Raw genomic sequence first — 20,467 nt, forward strand, 5'->3', positions numbered from 1 at the left:
GCTGGTGATCCACTGACAGACAGAGGTGGGCGCAGAGATTTTCGTACAGCTCCAGTGATCTGTTGAAGATGGGTCAGTGCAGGTTTTCAGACAGGCTGGTGAAATGCTGTCTGGGCCTGGTGCCTTTCTTCTCTTGTTCTTTCTGAAGATCTGCCGCACGTCATCTTCACTGAATTGAATTGCAGGTGTGGGGGAGACGGGGGTTACAGGAAGTGTGAATGGTGTTTTTTCAAACCTGCAATAAAACTCGTTCAGATCGTCTGCCAGTTGTTGATTCTCCACAGAGCTGGGGGATGGTGTCTTGTAATTGGTGATGACTTTCAGACCTTTCCACACTGAAGCAGTGTCATTAGAAAAAAACTGATTCCGAAGCTTATCGGAATAATTCCTCTTTGCCACTCTGATCTCCTTTTCCAGTGTTATTTGGCCTGTTTGTACAAGACTCTGTCCCCATTTCTGCGAGCATCTTCTTTGGCCTGACGGAGCTAGCTGAGTTTTGCAGTGAACCATGGTTTGTCGTTGTTGTAAGTTAAATGAGTCTTTGTAGGAATGCACAAATCCTCACAGAAACTGATATATGATGTAACTGTCTGTGAGCTCGTCCAGATCGGTGGCAGCAGCTTCAAAAACACTCCAATCAGTACATTCGAAACAGGCTTGTAAAGCCCGCTCTGTTTCGGTGGTCCATCTCTTTACAGTCTTTGCTACAGGTTTAGCTGATTTCAGTTTCTGCCTGTAGGTCGGTATGAGATGAACTAAACAGTGATCAGAGAGCCCCAAAGCTGCCCGTGGGACAGAGTGATATGCATCCTTTATTGCTATGTAACAGTAATCCAGTATATTACTGTCTCTGGTGGGACAAGTAACATGCTGTCTGTATTTTGGAAGTTCACGTGAGAGAATCGCTTTATTAAAGTCCCCGAGAATGATTAAAACAGAGTCCGGGTGTTGTTGCTCACTCTCTGTGATCATATCAGCGAGTATCTGTAAAGCCGAGCTCACGTGCACTTGCGAAGGAATGTAGACACTCACCAGAATGAACGAGCAAAACTCCCGCGGCGAATAGAACGGTTTGCAGTTAATGAAGAGTGTTTCAAGATCGGGACAGCACATCTTCTAGAACTTATCATGTTCTATTGTATTTATTGTGGCAAATTTTGACTAGTTGTAGAATTTATAATAGATAAATCTTATGGGAATAGATTTTTCACTAAAGATTTATATTATAACTGTGGCATGCTGTAGCTATATTTTCTAACTGTGTTGCTGTTTTTCATAAATGCTATAGATAAAGAAAAAATAAAGAAAAAAAATGGTAATGAGGAGCCATCAATGGTCTTACCTGTAATCCTTATTGTAACAAATGCTATAGTTAAACAATTACAAGAACTATGTTACTTTTAAGGCTGAGTAGAAGTTAGAAAGAGCTTTAAAATATGGACCTTCTTGAATTGTTGACAAACAATCGGTTTTCCCCATGTGTAAAATGACAGATATTAGGAAAAACCTGGCTTTCAGATATTCCAAGAGATTTTGGAGATTTTAATTTCCAGGAAATTAACAAGTTCAGTATAAGAACATTTTAAGTTAGTTTGACTTCCCATGGCACTTTGTAAACAAGTGATTGTTAACTATATAGGCTATAGGGTTGGGCCAACAGACGATGCCATCGCTGATTGCTGACAGACATCACAATGTTGAGCCGGCATCATGAAGAGAGAAAAAAAAAAAAAAACCTTGTGACACAGTGGTAAACATGCCTCTGTCCCAATTTTTTTGGAGTGTGTTGCAGCCATCAAAATCAAAATTTGTTTATATTTACAAAATACACTTTAACCCTCATGTTGTGTTCGGGTCATTTTGACCCGGAGAGTATTTTCCCGTACCTGAAAATGCTAGTTAATGTTATCGCATTGGACTAAAATGTACTGACTTTACTTACCCAGAGTCTAACAACTTCCCAAATTTTTTTTGATAATTTTTGGAAATTTTTGAGGGGTTTTTCCACATTGTAACACTTGTGGTGTTCCCAGTCAAAAATGACCGGCCTACAAAAAATTGCTTATAAATCATTATGATGCATTATCACTAAAAACTGGATTTAATCTTTTTGTCAACTTGTTTTCTTTCAATTTGGACAATATTTGGTGATAAGGTAACATAACGAGAGATTTATTAGCAATTTGTTGCAGGCCGGTCATTTTTGACCGGGAACACCACAAGTGTGATAGGGTTTTCAACACAGCCCAAGGGTTAAGCTGGTCAGTGAAAACATTGAAAATCTTTTCTTTGTACTTTTGTCAGTTAAATAAAAATTAAAAAGAATTAACAAACCACAGATTCTTGATGTTACTACATTTTACAAAAAGTCCCAAATTTTCTGGAAATAAGGTTGTATTATATTCCAAAGAGTTCCGTTAACAGCCCCACAGTGAAAAATGAAACTATTGACTGGGCCGGATCGGCACGGAATGAAAGGTTAAGCAAAGAGAGTGGTTTGGCCAGACAATGTAAAAGCAGCTTTTGATTCCCGAACTTGTTCTTGTAAGGCACTGCCATTGTTGTTACCCATTCATTTATCCTGCATGCACCAATCCTGATTTCTGAACATTCTGCCTGGCTTTGACCTTACCAATATTTCCAATGTAACATTTGACATGTCATTAATTGAAACATAAAAGCATCCATCAATTATAACGGAGCCATACTTACCTGTAGTGTGCTGGATCCAGCCTCTCTCATGGATGTCAATATCTGTTCCACCCTCTCAGGGTCCCTCATGCTCACTGAACTTTTTGATAACTGAGGAATCTGTGAAATTGTGAATTGAAAAGATAAAGCATTATCAAGCCATCTATAAAAGGTATTCAGCCTAGAAACATAGTTTTCATATCATCTGGTCATACAGCGGTGATGTTTCGACGTTCCTTTCAGACAGAAACAGCACGATGCGGGAGGGCTCGCGTTCTTCAGATACAATGACACAATATGACAGAGAGTTTGTGTTTTAAAGCAAAAGACACTGGAATGAATAATTCTCTCTGCCATCTCTGATATAATCAGCATGGACTTTAAGATCATCTAATTGCGTGACTTAATTACGTTATGACGCAATTTCACATGCTTCCGTAATTTTTTTGCGTTAAATTATTTTAACGCGTTAAGGATTTTGAATCAATCGCACGCGTTAACGTTGACAGCCCTAATTTTAATATTTTTTTTGTAAGTTAAATACTAATGCATGACTCTTATTTTGAAGGGTGTTCTCCTCTACGGAGCTATACAGGTAATGGAGAGCATGCAGTTCCTCAGAGATATTTTGCAGATTTAAAGTTTGCCTGTTTATTAAGCAGAATTTTTAGAGTGAAAATGGACGCAATAAACTTAATAAAACATCAGTAAAGTTTTGGTCATTATTCGGATGGGATCTGCTACACTTATGAAAGTTACGAAAGTACTACTCAAAAGTCTTTCAGATAGGGATGTTAACGATTAATAGATGATCGATTAATTGTCGATAATACATTTAATCGCTAAAACTTATCGATCATCGATTAAGCAGGGTCATGCGCGCGCGTGCTGCTCAACCGCAAAACTTGTAAAGCAGACATGAGGAAAAATGAAGCTGGAGTTATGTTTGGGACCATTTTACAGCTAGAGTTACACCTTCATAACTATAAGTTTGCGTGTGCATTCGCAGCCTTTTGTTTTGAGCAAATGTAAGTTGTAATAATGTGTTTATTTTATGTAGGAGTATCTAGATCTGATTTATCTCATATAGGATGCATTTGGTTAAGAATTAACATGGTAGTAAAGCATGCCGGTGATTAGGGCTGCACAATTAACTCGAATTTTAATCGCAATAACTATATCTGCGTCTCTCGATTGACAATTATTTTGTAATCACGATATTGGCCCGCTCGTTATTTATCCTGAAAATGTGTTTTTTCTTTGGGATTTGCAATATCTTGCATTGGTAACAAGCCTCCACTAGCAGTCATGCTTGTGGTTGCTAGATGCAAAGAGCTTAAATCCCCCAAACAGAGCTTTTCACTTAAAAAGATATACTGCCTACTCTGTGTTTTACTTAATCTGTGCAATCTGGCAATTCTGTGCACACGCTCCCTCTAAATGCGGAAGAAGCGCTGATGATCTGAAAACAAACGTGCGCTGGAGTTTAGCAATCTCCACAGCGAAATTCTGCTTCAATGAAAGTGTCATACAGCCAGTCTTTGTTTCTTCATAAGCCACTTGTACTATTTGTGTGACTAAATCTGCCATGATCAAACCTTCAACGATGAATTTCAACACATGAAACATGGATCTCCACCTTACTGTTTGCAGAATAAATGCACTTTTGCAACCTATGTGACAATTCAATCGGGAAAATGAACATAATTTGCTTAACGTGGCTTAATTTACTAAGACAGTGTTATTAACAAACCAAACTTGGTGAACACCATACTGATTAAAGCATACTATGTACAGAAAAGCATATAAACCCAGAATATGAACACAACACGTTTAATTAAGCATTTTCTCCCATAAAACGCTTAACGTGGCTTAATTTACTAAGACAGTGACATTAAAAGACCAAACTTAGTAAACACTAATAAAGCATACTATACAGAAAAATTGGTTTGTGCAGAATTTGATCTTTTAATATCACTTAGTAGGCTACATTAAGTGACGTTAAGTTTTTTCTTTATAACGATTTTCTATAGGAGGAAAACACTTAACATATAATTAAACGTATTGCGTTCATATTCTGGGCTCATCAGCTTTATTAGTATGATGTTTACGGAGTTTGGTCTTTTAATATCACTGCCTTAGTACATTAAACCATGTTAAGCATTTTCTATGGGAGAAAAATGCTTTACATGAAATTCTGGGCTCAACTGCTTTTCTGTACATAGGTGGGGGTGTAACAATACATCGATATAGATCGATACATCAATCTAATGTCTAACGATATGATGCATCGATGCCACGCGTAAAAAAAAATCGATACCTGTGGGCTATTTTATAGAAGCACCTTTGTTTTAACACTCTCCACATTTAACACAATATCAGTCTATCCATTAGAGGTCGACCGATATATCGGGTCGATATTTGTCTTTTTTTAAGATATCGGCATCGGCCGATATCCGTGTTTAGTAGCGCCGATTTAAAGCCAGGCACGTCCGCAGGCAGCCTTGTGTTATTGGTGCGGTAGAATGTGCTGCTGCCACATGTGAATTGAAACTTTTGGAAGATTCAACAACAGTCCTGGGAGATAAAGGTAGCCTAAGGCTTAAATTCTGATATTTCAAAGTCCTATGGCCATATATTTACTATATATTACTAGTAATCTATGAAGTGTTGCTTCACGTGGTGAAAGAAACAACGGATAGCATAGAACCGTCGGGAACTGGCATAATGCTACAGCTGTTGAAGGTTCGCTTACTTGTAGTTAACTTTAAGGACTGTAGTCCAAAACTACCAGCAGCTTGCTTGCTAACATATTAGCCCCAATGTTATAAGTTCTGTTTTATTTTTCCTGTATCGGAGTCGGAGAATTTCACTCTGTGCTTGGGGTGGAGAAGGCGGCAGCTCTCACAAACACTACAGCGTGATTGAGGGCTACGTTACTCCAACAAATATTGTCAATATTAAGAGGATTTGGCATTTCCAATTAATGTAAGCCTGTTACATTCTTCTAGTCTATTATTATTACTATTAGGTAAGCTACTTTTATTATTAAAGTAATATTATAATAAATTTGCCCCGCAATAATTTCACAGCGCATCACCGCATAACTGACGTGCTGTAAGGATAATAAAAGATTAGGCTATCAGCTCCTCTTTGAAAATGTTTTAAACATTTTTTAGGTCTATTATACAATGAGCTGTTTAACACGAAATACTATTCTTCTCATTTTTTTTGACTATATGTACGGGCCACAAAGGAAATTATGGAATAAATTAAGACAGTTATATACCGTTATCAGCATATTATGTTGAAATTCGTCTCTGAGAGAAAATGCTCCGTTAATGCAGCGTCAGGCAGCCACGTCACTTTTACTTTCACTTTGAATACTGACCGAGGTTAAGCTTTTACCGGCATAACTTTTCCGCAAAGTTTGCACGTTGCTTCTTGTGTGATATCCATTGGCTCCACTTCGTGGTTGAACCTTCCTTCGGGGGGCCTCTGACTTTCGGCTCGCGGGGGGGGGCCAACAAACTTGAAAAATCCAGCTTGGTAAATGCTCTAAAACTTTTACGTAAATCAAGTCAGTGTTCAATAAATGATGTTAAGTTTAGAAATGTTGTGCATCCACTTATTATTAGTGTGACATTTTAGCATGCAAATGAAGGGGAAAACTTCAAGATATCAGCCCTAAAAATCGGCAGCACATATCGGCCATCGGCTGACCCTGACCTCTAAACATCGGTTATAGAAAATCCCATATCGGTCGATCTCTACTATGCATTATCGCCAATGCGTGCATCCTCGTTTAAACTACCTTTCAGAACTTGTGAAAGACACTCGGGACAGTAGATTGAACTGTCACTGTCCCGATCGAGCCAGTGCTGAATCTTCACGAAAGTTTATAATTTGCTCGTGTTTAAAGCCTTGCAAAAAGCAGCACGCACACATCTCAGACAGTGTCTGTTAGATCACAACACTGGAGAACTGAGCGCTATGAATCGTTCATCACACACACAGTAACTGAAATTTAAAACTGTTAAAAGAAAATGCTCAATAAACTGCAGCGTAGGAGCGTCGCGCGCTGTGACTATGTGTTGCTTCAAGCGCATCATTCTGCACACGGGATGGGCATAAGTGCTTTGTAGCGCTCTGTACTAGAGCCTTTATAATAAATTTGCACAATGAAAGAATATTAATAGCCTGTCTTGTTTTGTCCTAACTATAATATGTTGTTGCTTCATTAAAAAGCTGCGCTATACATTTAAAAGAAACGTCTTTTAATTGTGTGTGTGCGCGCGTGTGTATATGTGTATATATATATATATATATTCCTTGTTTATCAGTATTTTAGCACAGAACTAAAATACTTTCATGACTGTTATCATGTCATAAGCTGTCATTATATTACTGTGTGAATTTTTTATTTGTGGATGTCCCAATCAGGGTTCAGGTCAAATTTTGAAATAAATGTTTGTTATATATTTTGGTTGCAGTTCTGAGTTAATAAATATTTAACTGGTTTTGTAAAACAGGCTCATAATATCGAAATATTGATCGAATCGAATCGTATCGTAATCGTATCACAGAACTTTTTGAGGTATCGGAAAATATCGTATCGCTGGTTATGAGAATCGATATTGTATTGAATCATGATGAACCATCCGATTTACACCTCTATACATAGGCTAGTACTGTTTATTAGTATGATGTATACTGAGTTTGGTCTATTAAGATCACTGTCTTAGTACATTAAGCCATGTTAAGCATTTTAGAATGTCCCCACAGGGTTTCTGCAGGTTTCATCAAATCTAATGTAATGCTTTTTTAATGCCAATTTTTAAATTTTTAATGCGCCCTGCGGATACCAGGGGACAGTTTTTTTTTAAATATATCAAAAAGCATCGTTCTTTGCTTTACGAATTTGCAGGGCAACCTGGATCTGTGGTTTGTCTCATTTGCAAACGAATTGTGTTGCTTTAAAAATCTAATATGAATACAGATTACAAAGCGCTCACCAAAACCATGTGTTTTGTATTGATTTACCATATAACAAAGTTATCATAGTTGGTTAAATGTATGGGGGTAGAACTGTAACAAAATTCCAAATAAATAGATTACGATCCACAAATAAATGTAAAGATATTCACAAAAAATAATCGTATGCACAAATGAACAGAATGAGATCCACAAATAGATGTTAGGAGTGTCACAAAAATTAATTGAATTCACAAATAAATAAAATGAGATTTGCTAATAAAAAAAAACATTCACAAATATGTTTTTATGTCACAAGCACAACTCTGCCTGCATTTATTTGTGAATCACCACCTCTACATTTGTGAATTGCTTTCCGTGCATTTGTGGATCGCTGCACGCATTTGTGGATTTCTTCCTGCGCATTTGTGAATCACCTCACACATTTGTGGATTCTGAAACAATTCTAGCATCACGGCTGCAGACAAATCCACAAATAGGTCGACTCCACCCACCGACTACTCAAGCCAATCAGATAACGGCCACGTTGTGCTGACCAATCACAGCACACTTTCGCTACAACCAATCACGTTTTGCTTTACAATCAGGGGCGGTCTCTTCCTGCGTTTGCTTAGAAAGGAAGTATAGGGTTCTTAAACATTTGTACAGTAAAAAGAGGTTTAAAATTTATATTTCGTTAGACCATTAGACTGTGTGTCAAGCCAAGCCAAACTATTATATTTTATGTGCCATTTAAAAATGCCAGAGAAAAAGTGCTCTCTGTTATGGGAACAACAAAGGTATATTGGAAACAGATGCGTTATGGAAGCGTCACGTTATTCAAGATTGAACAGAATGCCTCAATAATTAGCTATTAACTGGATTTAACCTTGTGATAAATCCTTGTGTTCAATATATGGACACTAATAATGTAATCCGTTTGTTTATAATTATTATAATACCTTCTATTTGCTGCATTGCGCCGTGCCGCACTGCTCGCGTCAGGTAGACGTGTTATAGCTGGGGATCTGTGAATGATCATAATTCGTGCATAGCCTTTATCCCGATTCAATGATCCTGATGGCAATATGAAGCATATACTCCAAAAATCTTTTGTGTAGCGGACCCTGTCCGAATGATGGTTGAAACTTTACTGATGAGTTTCATTAAGATTTATTGTACATTAGCTACCATGAAATGTCCGTTTTTAACTCCAGAAAATCACTGTAAGTGCTTATGCCTTTTCAGGGTTGCTTAACAAACTGGTAAACTTTCTATCCGTAAGAAAACTCTGATGAACCATAATAATGTGCACGACATGTTTTCTTGTTCATTACTGCAGTGTTCAGTAACACTCAGACCATAATACCCGTCAAAATAAGAGCCCTCTTTTTGTAAGACGGATAATGCAGACCTTATATATAATTACACCCACAAAAATATGTACAAAACAAATTAAAAGATTAATCACAATAACGTCTGTTACATTTTGCAAACAGGGTGTTTTTATCACACAAACAGCTCAATCCGATCGAAGCGCTCATGGTGGAATAGTACGGAGCTCCTTTCAGAATCTGTTCCCGCCCCGATTGTAAAGCAAAACGTGATTGGTTGTAGCGAGAGTGTGCTGCGATTGGTCAGCGCAACATGGCCGTTATCTGATTGGCTTGAGTAGTCGGTGGGTGGAGTCGACCTATTTGTGGATTTGTCTGCAGTCGTGACACTAGAATTGTTTCAGAATCCACAAATGCGTGAGGTGATTCACAAATGCGCAGGAAGAGATCCACAAGGTGGCGATTCACAAATAAATGCAGGCAGAGTTGTGCTTGTGACATAAAAACATATTTGTGAATATGTTTTTTATTAGCAAATCTCATTTTATTTATTTGTGAATTTAATTAATTTTTGTAAAACTCCTAACATATATTTGTGGATCATGATCTATTTATTTGGAATTTTGCAACAGTTCTACTCCCATATAAATGAAGTCGGTGTGCCACCTACAGGCCTTTTGGGTGAAATGTAGGTTGGTAAAGAACGTGCAAAATGGCCATAACTACATTACCCTTTTTGACAGAATAATCGTGATTAATAATCGTGATTATAATTTTGAGCAAAATAATCATGATTATCAGTTTAACCATTATCGTGCAGCCCTACCGGTGATCATCTTCAGCTTCAGCGCATGCAGCTCAAACAGCAATGCATGACTAATAACTATGATCGGGACTGTCATATTGCATAACGTTATAAAGAGAACAATATTGTAACAAAACATTGTGAACTATTTGGATTTAGTTGCCTTGTTTCATGACGTTGCTCCAGGAAGAGCGCGTCCACAACATTAGTCACATTCTGAATAGCACGTAACTTAGTTCAAGTTCAGTTGTACATTCGAGTCATTTTGTGCAGATAAAATCTGTAATATTATAATATTAAGCTCATATAGGATGTGTTTCTTTAAATAATGTGCTAGCAAAGTGCTCCAGTTTACCGGTGTTCATTCAGCACTTCAGTGTGCGCAGCTCAAGCAGCAATGCACGACTAATAATAACTATGACTGGGACTGTCATTAATGAGAACACTACTGTAATAAATCGTTGTAAATTCATTTAGTTTAGTTGCCGTTTTCAGCGTGTTGTTCCAGGAAGAGCGTGTGAATAGGCGGTGTTGGTGACACGTTGTATCAGTCGTTATGTTTGATTATTAAATAAGTAATTTAATTAAATGATCAATCACATCGACTCATTCATTTTACAATTCTACTAGCCCTTTATTTAGATTAAAACCCTTCTCATTCATTTGGTGAGGAACATGGTGTTTTGAGCAGCAGTCATGCTGTTGACTAGAAGCCACTGCAGTAGACGCTTATTGCAGTATTCAGGCTAACGATTAATCAATTAATTGGTCGTTAATTTAAACGACGAACGATCATGGAGATTTGTGTAAATTGACATCCCTACTTTCAAATATAATTCATTCGAAGTGATGTTGCTTTATGTAACATTATGTAATGTAAGAGACAAATCCCGTTTGACATTTGTGCTGGCTACTGTATACAGGCCACCAGGGCACCAAACAGACTTTATCAAAGAATTTGCTGATTTTTTTTTATCAGAGTTAGTACTGGCTGTGGATAAAGTCCTAATTGTTGGTGATTTTAATATCCATGTAGATAATGAAAAAGACACATTGAGATTGAGATTGGCATTTACAGACATTCTAAACTCTACTGGAGTTAGACAACACGTGTCAGGACCCACTCATTGTCGTAATCATACTTCAGATCTAATATTGTCACATGGAATTGATATTGATGCCATTGAAATTCTGCAGCAGAGTGATGACATCTCAAATCATTATCTAGTCTCATGTATACTACATTTAGCCAAGGCTGCAAAACCGCCTCTCTGCCACAAATATGGTAGAACTATCACTTCTACCACTAAAGATTGCTTTATAAATAATCTTCCTGATCAGTTTCATTTCCGTGGCATACCAGATAGCTTAGAAGAACTCGATGTAACAGAAACTACTGACTTTCTCTTTTCCAGCGCACTAGACTCAGTTGCTCCTTTGTGCTTAAAAAAGATTAAGGAAATTAGTTCAACACCATGGTACAACGAGCACACTCGGGCCCTCAAGAGAGCAGCCAGAAAAATGGTGCGCAGCTGGAAGAAAACAAAACTAGAGGTTTTTCACATTTCGTGGAGAGAGAGCATGATTGAGTACAGAAAGGCCTTAAAAATGGCTAGATCTGCTTATTTTTCAAATCTCTTAGAAGAAAACAAACACAACCCTAAGTATTTATTTGATACAGTGGCTAAATTAACGAGAAATAAAGCTTCAACTTCTGATGTTTCCAAACAGCACAGCAGTAATGACTTTATGAACTTCTTTTCTTTAAAGACTGATAAAATAAGAGAGAAAATTATAACCATGCAACGGTCTACTACAGTATCGCGTCAGACAGTGCACTGTAGTATCTAGGGATGGGCATTTTTGACAATTTTTCATTTCGATTGATAGGTTTCAAAAATGAATAATGAAGTACTTGGGGGGCGGGGCGGGGCGGAGCTGTGCGGGGGGCGGGGCATGGCCGTCATGGAGATAATGAAAATATCTGAAGACTGTTAGTAAAATGAATGTTAAAAATAAAAATATTACTTGAAAACCTGTCTATGAAAACGTGATTAGAACAGTTAGATTGATTATGATGCAGCAATGTTATTAATAAGGAAGCATCTAAAAGGAATAGCTGCCTGAGGTGAAAAGTGACTTTATGCCATGATATTATGCCATGATATTAATCAGATAGCTTAGATACATAATATAGACGTAATATTACAACTTGTATTGGCACAAAACGATGCAAATGCCAGTGAACTTTAAGTTACATGCAGAAAGAGTGAGAGAGAGAGAAAGAGTAAGAGAGAGCTTGCACCATGATGCGCTTTCATGGTAGCGCGCTGAAACACGGGCAAGGACAGAATTTACTGTAGATTTCTATAAAGTTCTCATTATAATGCTATGTTTATGGCACATCTGTGCTTTATTTTCATCTATATTATTAAGTGATTCCATAATTTGCCTGCCCGTTTTCAAAGCCATACAAATTATACAAATTATGCCATTGAACAAATATGACGAAAAAAGCACTGCTGCATTATTATAACATCAGTATTTTTATTTTTTTAAAAGAAACATCTAAAAGCAATATGACCATCTCAAATAACTCAGACAGTCAATATCAGGCATTGCATGAAACTAAACATTGATATGCAGCGCATTCAGCATGTTAATAAATGTTGATATCCCGACCCAACGCATCCTGTGTTAGATTAATCAGATGTAGCGTTCATCTGCAAAAGGTTTGCGAATGCAAACATGAGCTTGACCGAAAGTGTAACGCTTAAAAAGTGTCAGTATTGTATTTTTTTTTTTTTTTATTCTAATATTTCAGCAGTATTTTGAATTCAATTTGCACTTTCTGATCAACCAAAATGTTATTTTACAGTATGAAAATCACTGATGATTATTGCTAAATTAATTATGAATAGAATTTAAAGGATTTTTTTCAGCACAAGATAAAAGCTTGGCGCTGCACAGCTTGCACTGAACTGTATTTTCATCTACAGTGGGTACGGAAAGTATTCAGACCTTTTCACTCTTTGTTATATTGCAGCCATTTGCTAAAATCATTTAAGTTCATTTTTTTTCCTCATTAATGTACACACAGCACCCCATATTGACAGAAAAACACAGAATTGTTGCAGATTTATTAAAAAAGAAAAAATGAAATATCACATGGTCCTAAGTATTCAGACCCTTTGCTGTGACACTCATATATTTAACTCAGGTGCTGTCCATTTCTTCTGATCATCCTTGAGATGGTTCTACACCTTCATTTGAGTCCAGCTGTGTTTGATTATACTGATTGGACTTGATTAGGAAAGCCACACACCTGTCTATATAAGACCTTACAGCTCACAGTGCATGTCAGAGCAAATGAGAATCATGAGGTCAAAGGAACTGCCTGAAGAGCTCAGAGACAGAATTGTGGCAAGGCACAGATCTGGCCAAGGTTACAAAAAAATTTCTGCTGCACTTAAGGTTCCTAAGAGCACAGTGGCCTCCATAATCCTTAAATGGAAGACGTTTGGGACGACCAGAACCCTTCCTAGAGCTGGCCGTCCGGCCAAACTGAGCTATTGGGGGAAAAGAGCCTTGGTGAGAGAGGTAAAGAAGAACCCAAAGATCACTGTGGCTGAGCTCCAGAGATGCAGTCGGGAGATGGGAGAAAGTTGTAGAAAGTCAACCATCACTGCAGCCCTCCACCAATCTTGTTGCATCTTTCCCAAAAAGACTCATGGCTGTATTAGATCAAAAGGGTGCTTCTACTAAATACTGAGCAAAGGGTCTGAATACTTAGGACCATATGATATTTCAGTTTTTCTTTTTTAATAAATCTGCAAAAATGTCAACAATTCTGTGTTTTTCTGTCAATATGGGGTACTGTGTGTACATTAATGAGGAAAAAAAATGAACTTAAATGATTTTAGCAAATGGCTGCAATATAACAAAGAGTGAAAAATTTAAGGGGGTCTGAATACTTTCCGTACCCACTGTATCTTGTCAAAATGAAGCCAGACATCACTACGTGACTTTGAGGCCATTCTCTCTCTTCTAACATCTTTTGACAAATGCTGTGGAAAGCTAAACAATCAGAGCTCAGGGCGCCGCCCAAAGTGCTGCTATAACCAATTCAGGAGAAGAAATAAAAAAAAAACATTTCGATCATCGTTTATATGATCGATCGTTGCTGTCACGGTCGAGTACTCGAGTATTCGATTGCTGTTGCACATCCCTAGTAGTATCCCTGAGGAAAAATTCCATTCATTTGTTGCTATAGGAGAGGAAGAATTGTCTAAACTTGTTAAATCATCAAAATCAACAACATGTATGTTAGACCCTATATCGACTAAGCTGTTGAAAGAGAGGTCATAGATCTTCTTCTTATTATCATGAATTCATCTTCGTCACTAGGATACGTACCGAAAACTTTTAAGCTGGCTATTATCAAACCTCTTATTAAAAAAACACAACTTGATCCTAGAGAATTAGTCAATTACAGGCCAATCTCGAATCTACCTTAAAGGCAGTATCATCGCAACTATGTTCCTTCTTAGAAAGAAATGGTATCTGTGAGGATTTCCAGTCAGGATTTAGACTGTACCATAATACTGAGACGGCTCTCATTAGAGGATGACTAGTAATTTTCTACTACTAAATTCAGAAAAAAAACAGAGATTCTAATTATTGGACCAAAAACCTTTGTACGTAATAACCTAGAATACTGTCTAACACTTGATGGCTGTTCTGTTAAGTCTTCGTCGTCAGTTAGGAACCTGGGTGTGCTCTTTGATACCAATCTTTCATCTGAAAGCCACATTTCTAGCATCTGTAAAACCACATTATTCCATCTTAAAAATGTATCTAAACTACAACATATGCTCTCAATGACAAATGGGAAAGAGTTAGTTCATGTGTTAAAATACTCTTTTACTGAGAAAACTCTGATGTGAAGACGATGCTAAGAAGCTAGAAGCTTCAAAGGAACCCCAAGCTTGTGCCAGGCTCCAGCCTAGACTTTTCATTCACCAAAGATCCTCTGAATCCAACTGGTTCTCTCTCATCAAGACAACATCAGCAAAGATCAACTCAACAAGCCTCAACAAATTGCATCAGGACAGTTCAATTTAAAAGGGCGAGACATGCAAGTATCAAACTTTGTCTCATTATTTGATACATTAAGTATCCTTACTCCCCTTTAAAAAGGGCTTTGTTAGAACTAAACTGATGATTTGCTCAAGGCTGTTGATCTGCTGAATTTCAAACAATGCAATAATTCTTGCTTTCCTGTATTCTGCTTCATCTCTCTCTTTCCCTTGGTAAACTGTATGCATGTATGTGTGTGAATGTTAGAGTAGTTTAAGTGTAGGCCTGGGTGATAAAATGGTATCGATATTTATCGACGGTACGTCTTAATTGATAACAATGGACAAAATGTTTGATATAACTCTCAATATAGTTTCACTTAAATGCGTTAAAATGTAAACAGACATGAAGTTCGGTTGCATGAACAACTCTCACAGACGCGCTATGAGTGACACGCAAACAAGTTGCTGTGGAGTTCAGGTGCGCAATCGGCACGTGAGATCAGAACACACAAACACATGAAAATGAATGCTGTACCTACCGGCGACGAGGAGATTGTGAATAAAAAATGATATGTCAGCTCGTCAGTGTGGCAGTTTCATGGTTTCCTTCTTACAGTTGATCTACTTCAAAGTTCGTCTTGAGAGAGCAGTTGTTATGTCGGTATTAACAGCTGCACAAACAGTGCTTTCAATCACAGTATCTTTATTTCTGTGCTACAAATATTCAGGTTATCACAGAAGTATTGAGATAAAAGTTTAGAGCTCAGATAAAACACTAATGTCTATGTTATCGATCAAAATAGAGCAAATCAGCTTTTGAAAAACTTTAACACGCTGAAAATGACGCATTTATCGATTACATTGTTTCACCACCAGGTGGCGAAAAGTGATTGTTAAAAAATGTATTTGACGTTAAATCTTCATTTAACAGATTCTTTCAAATACACTCATTCATCCAGTAATGAAACTAGAGTATTTATGAGCGTGCCATTGAAGATTTTTTTTAAAATAATTAATTCAAATATATTTAAAATTTTAAAATAGACTGCAGCACTTAATATTTTGTCAGAACCTCTAAATTACATGTTATTTCTTTTAGTTGTCATTCAGAATTGTGATCTCGGTTTGAAACAAACAAAAAAGTTTCTCAATTTATCCAGAATTGTGCAGCTCTAAGTTTCTTTATCACTTATTTATTTAATCTTCATATAAAATATAAGAAAGATTTGTTTACATTTTATTTAGCTTTGTTTTAAAAATTATTTGTTGTTTGCCTTAATTAAAAATGCATTGGTTAAATTCAAACATTTTTTTCTACTAAAATTTTTTCAATAATTATCGATATCGATCAATATGAAACATTATATTGTGATCATTTTTTAGCTGTAACGCCCAGCCCTATTTAAGTGTTTAGTCTAGTTAATAAAGTTTTGTTCATGTCACACGTAAAGTTGTCCGTGTTTCATGCTCATATACTGGAGACCCTAATCATGCAGATCTTGACTACATGTTCTGAGTAGTACTGTACAATAAGAATGTTATTTCCCATAACCTGGAGATGAACATTTCTTAAAATTAATAAACAATTAACACTGAGTGTTCATTGGCCAAAGAGGTTAATTGGATGTAATATTAATTTTATTACATTAAGTTAATTTTATTAACTGATCCAAATATTTATAATTAATTATAACTAATTATGATTAATTTTTCATATTTCTTTTGAGCTAAGTTGCTACAATGGGCCCCACTGACTTCCATAGTATGGGGAAAACCATACTATGGAAGTCAGGGCCCATCAACTTTTTGGTTACCAACATTTTTAAAAATTTCTTCTTTTGCGTTCAGCAGAAGAAAGAAATCCATACAGGTTTGGAACAACTTGGTGAGGGTGAGTAAACGATGACACTTTTTTTTCTTTTTTTGAGGGGGGTGAACTATCCCTTTAATGTTAATGTTAATTTCAACATTTACTAACACATTATTAAAAATCAAAAGTTGTATCTGACTGTTAATATTATTTAATGGACCTTCTCTATTAGTGCACAATTTCTATTCTCTTTCTCCATCTATTTGTATTAAAAAGAAAAAAAACCCTTGCTATGAGCACTTTACTGATGAAACTGACTTGACACGGTACTTTTGTACTCATGTTGATTTGATTGCTTCTACTATTCTCAATTGTGAGTTGCTTTGGAGAAAAGTGTCTGCTAAATGACTTAATGTTAATGTTATATTTTTTGTGTGTGTATTGTTTTATTGTACTTACATGTTCAGAATTTTTTGTTATAAGAAAAAGTCATTAAATCTGCTAGGAGGACAACTTTTTTTGTAACTTAATTCAGTACCGTGATAATACCATATACTGTGATAAAAGTTTCAGCAATTATTATATATAGTGCTTGTAAATGTCTCCTTATATCCCTTTATTAAGGTAAAATACATTATTTGATTCATCTGCATTGCGCAAAAGTTGTTTAATACGCTCCTAATTTTTTCAAATTACGAGCACATATGCTCCTAAAGGGAAAAAAGTTAGCATCAAGCCTTGCCTCCAGAAGATGCAGCCTTCGAAATGAGACACAGCTTAGTCTGTTTGCACTGCGGCCCGGTTTCATAGACAGGGCTTAGGCTAAGACAGAATTAGGCCTTAGTTCAATTAGGGTATTTAAGTAGCTTTTATAAACATAACCTAAAAAAAAAAACATTACTGGTGTGCATCTTGAGATAAAACAATGGCAACTGACATATTTTAAGACATGTCAATGCAAGTTGCATTCAGTTAAAACAGCTCAAAAATGCATTTTAGTCTAGGACCAGCTTAAGCCTTGTCTGTGAAACCGTCGGTGCGTGTTTCAAACCTTTATTTTAAGCTGTAGTTTTTTAAAAAATGATTACATTTATGCAGTGTTGTAGTCGAGACCAGCTCATTTCGAGTCTGAGTCAAGACCGAGACCAGAGAGGGCTGAGTCTGAGTTGAGACCGAGACCAGAGAGGGCTGAGTCCGAGTTGAGACCGAGACCAGAAAGTTTGGAGTTCTAGACACGAGAGGAATCTAATCTTTCTGGGGAACAGACATGATAAATGTGAGGTGACAAAAGAAAGAACGATTCTGATCTGGAGGTGAGGTGAACTAACAGACTGCATAGCCTCAAACCCTGCTAAGCGATTAAATAATCAATTATGTTTTACTCATAATTTGGCCTTTGTGGCTGTATTAGCCTATAGTTTATTTTTTATTACAAATGTGATAAACGTTTGAGCAAGTAGTATGTATTGGGGAATTTCAAATGTAACATTTCAATTATATTCTGCTAAAATGAACGAAATTAAAAAAAAGATTTGATCATTTTGCTGAACAAGATTCAAAGATCTGAGTCAGTAAAATGATCCGAACTTCCCGCTACTACCTGAGTCCTGCTGCCTTTGCACTAACGTTAGTCTCAAGTCATGCGAAGTTGCACACAAGAAAATCACCAATTATTGGACGTGTCAACCAAACATCAATATACAGAAATAATAACATACAGTAATAATCATGAAATATTTTGAATGGGACTCGAGTGGACTCGGGAATGAGTCAGATTCCTAATATGTTCGAGTACGAGTCAATTCCGAGTCAAAATGCACACAAGTCCATGACAAGACCAAGACCATTACAATATGGTCTCGAGACCGAGTTCAAGACTGAGACCGAGTCTCGAGTACTACAACACTGCATTTATGCAAAGCTGATAAACTTCATTGTCTTAAATTTGTGCGCTCCATTTGAGAACATTAGATTTTGTTCATTTATTTTGCCTATTATTTATATTGTTTTTGCTGCTGCTATGAAAATAAGACAACATGCTATGTTTTTCTATTGTTGTGGAGATGAAATTTAACAAACAGAAGTAAAACTGCATTAATATCGGTTCTGCATATTGGTTACCAGACATTTAAAATTACAAATCCGTCAACGGTCAGAAGCGTCTTTCAGGCTGACCCTGAGCCATCAGGCTGTCCTTATTGGCCAGCACTGGTCAAGACCAGCATATTCTGGGAGAGACTAGGGAGTGGAGAACTGTTTTACTACCAAAGGCATTTGCGTGCATAAATGAAAGTAATTATGGGATGCAGAGAGGAAGACTTCAGGGTATATAAATTATGGGGTAAAAATAGGAGGCCGCATGATCATTTATTTACCTATCCAATCAGTTGTAGAAGTTTTTGTTCTATGGTGTATTATTTTACTAAATAAATGCTTTGTATTCTAGATTTAACCCTCCTCGCTATCTGCTGGAGAGAAACTTTACCAGTTGAGAGATCCGATTGATTTTTCAAGCGAATTTCCATGCCTGCCTTTCCTAAAATCATCATACCACTCTCACCAATGTTTAGTACGATGCCGTTGGGAAACACAACCCAAGAAAACTGTCTATACATTAAATTTATATGCTACAGATTATTAGAATAAATCATTGCTAAATGACAATTTCGTCCGATCGCATCTTTTGTCTTGCACTCACTGATGTGCAACGGATTCAGTATTGATTTGTTCAGTAAATTAATGTTTAATTAGTTTAGCATGTTACAGAGCTTTCAACTTTCATTGTTTTACGACAAAACATGCTGCGCATTTTGTCAATGTGGTTCATAAATGCCACAGCAGCAGAAAAATAAATGAAACACTTTAGGTGGTCGTATACTAGTAACTTTTTGATGTTCTCTTAAAGAAGGCATTAGTAAACACAGGCAAACAGAAGTCAGCAATGCAATGAGTATTATGAATTACATAAACAATTTATCAACCGTAAACAGTGACTGTCAAATACTCGTGACTGAGAGAAAATTATCAGTAATGCTGTAATAACTTACCATGTCGAGACTCGAAGTGATTTTGGTTATAATATGAATTAAATAAGACTCGAAGTGATCTAAGTTATTAACTGAATTAAATAGAGAACGTGAAATTCGATCAATGCATATGTGCGTGATGCACTAATTCTTCTTCTTGTGTCTATTGACGGTTTGCAAAATAGCATATGGGTGCGTTACCGCCACCACTGGAGTGGAGCCTCAATGAGTAGGAAAAAAAAATATTATTCTTGGATAATTTCCTGTTTCTCTCAGATAACGTTTAAGCTATTCTAATATTTTGATCTTGTTTAGTTTTTACCAAAATCATATTCTTTATACCTTCTTGACTTCCTGTATTTTTGTTTAACTTTAAACCGTTCCAGACGTCACTAGAGATTTTTATTATTATTATTATTATCATTAAACAACATGATTACAGGGTCAGATTATGGATTAATAAAGACTTGTTTTCACATCTCCTTGCACAATATTATGTTATGATCTCAAAACACTTTTACCAAAGTGCACAATTTGTAAATACATTTTGGACTTTGTATTGCTTAACCAGCTCCATCCCATACGGTAAAAAAATATATTTTCAAATACATTTTTAAATATATTTCAAAATATACAAAAAATGGCCAAAAAATATATTCGTTAAAATATATTTTCAAATATATTTACATAAATATATTTTCTAAAAACATTTTTTGTATATTTTTTAAAAATATATTTTTCAAAAG

The 20,467-nt window shown here is 36.4% G+C and overlaps 2 protein-coding genes across 5 annotated transcripts in view; one reads left to right on the plus strand and one right to left on the minus strand.

The window, feature by feature from the left end:
* LOC127501094 (cytosolic 5'-nucleotidase 3-like) overlaps positions 1 to 19,909 on the minus strand; it is a 246,708-nt gene extending 226,799 nt beyond the window's left edge. For 3 of the 4 annotated variants that reach the window (XR_007926498.1, XM_051872891.1, XM_051872890.1), the window contains exons 1-2: positions 19,743 to 19,909; positions 2,713 to 2,811 (exon numbers count right to left, since the gene is read on the minus strand). Coding sequence is in view for 2 of the 4 variants with exons in the window: in XM_051872891.1 (XP_051728851.1) it covers positions 2,713 to 2,811; positions 19,743 to 19,745 (102 nt within the window). In the remaining 2 variants the exon portion in view is untranslated. The remainder of the gene's footprint in view (positions 1 to 2,712; positions 2,812 to 19,742) is intronic. The other variant, XM_051872892.1, reaches the window with a different exon arrangement.
* LOC127501085 (uncharacterized) overlaps positions 1 to 20,467 on the plus strand; it is a 194,373-nt gene that overhangs the window by 100,204 nt on the left and 73,702 nt on the right. The window lies entirely within an intron of this gene.

This window comes from Ctenopharyngodon idella, chromosome 19 (genome assembly GCF_019924925.1).
Source record: "Ctenopharyngodon idella isolate HZGC_01 chromosome 19, HZGC01, whole genome shotgun sequence".
NCBI classification, from domain to species: Eukaryota; Metazoa; Chordata; class Actinopteri; order Cypriniformes; family Xenocyprididae; genus Ctenopharyngodon; species Ctenopharyngodon idella.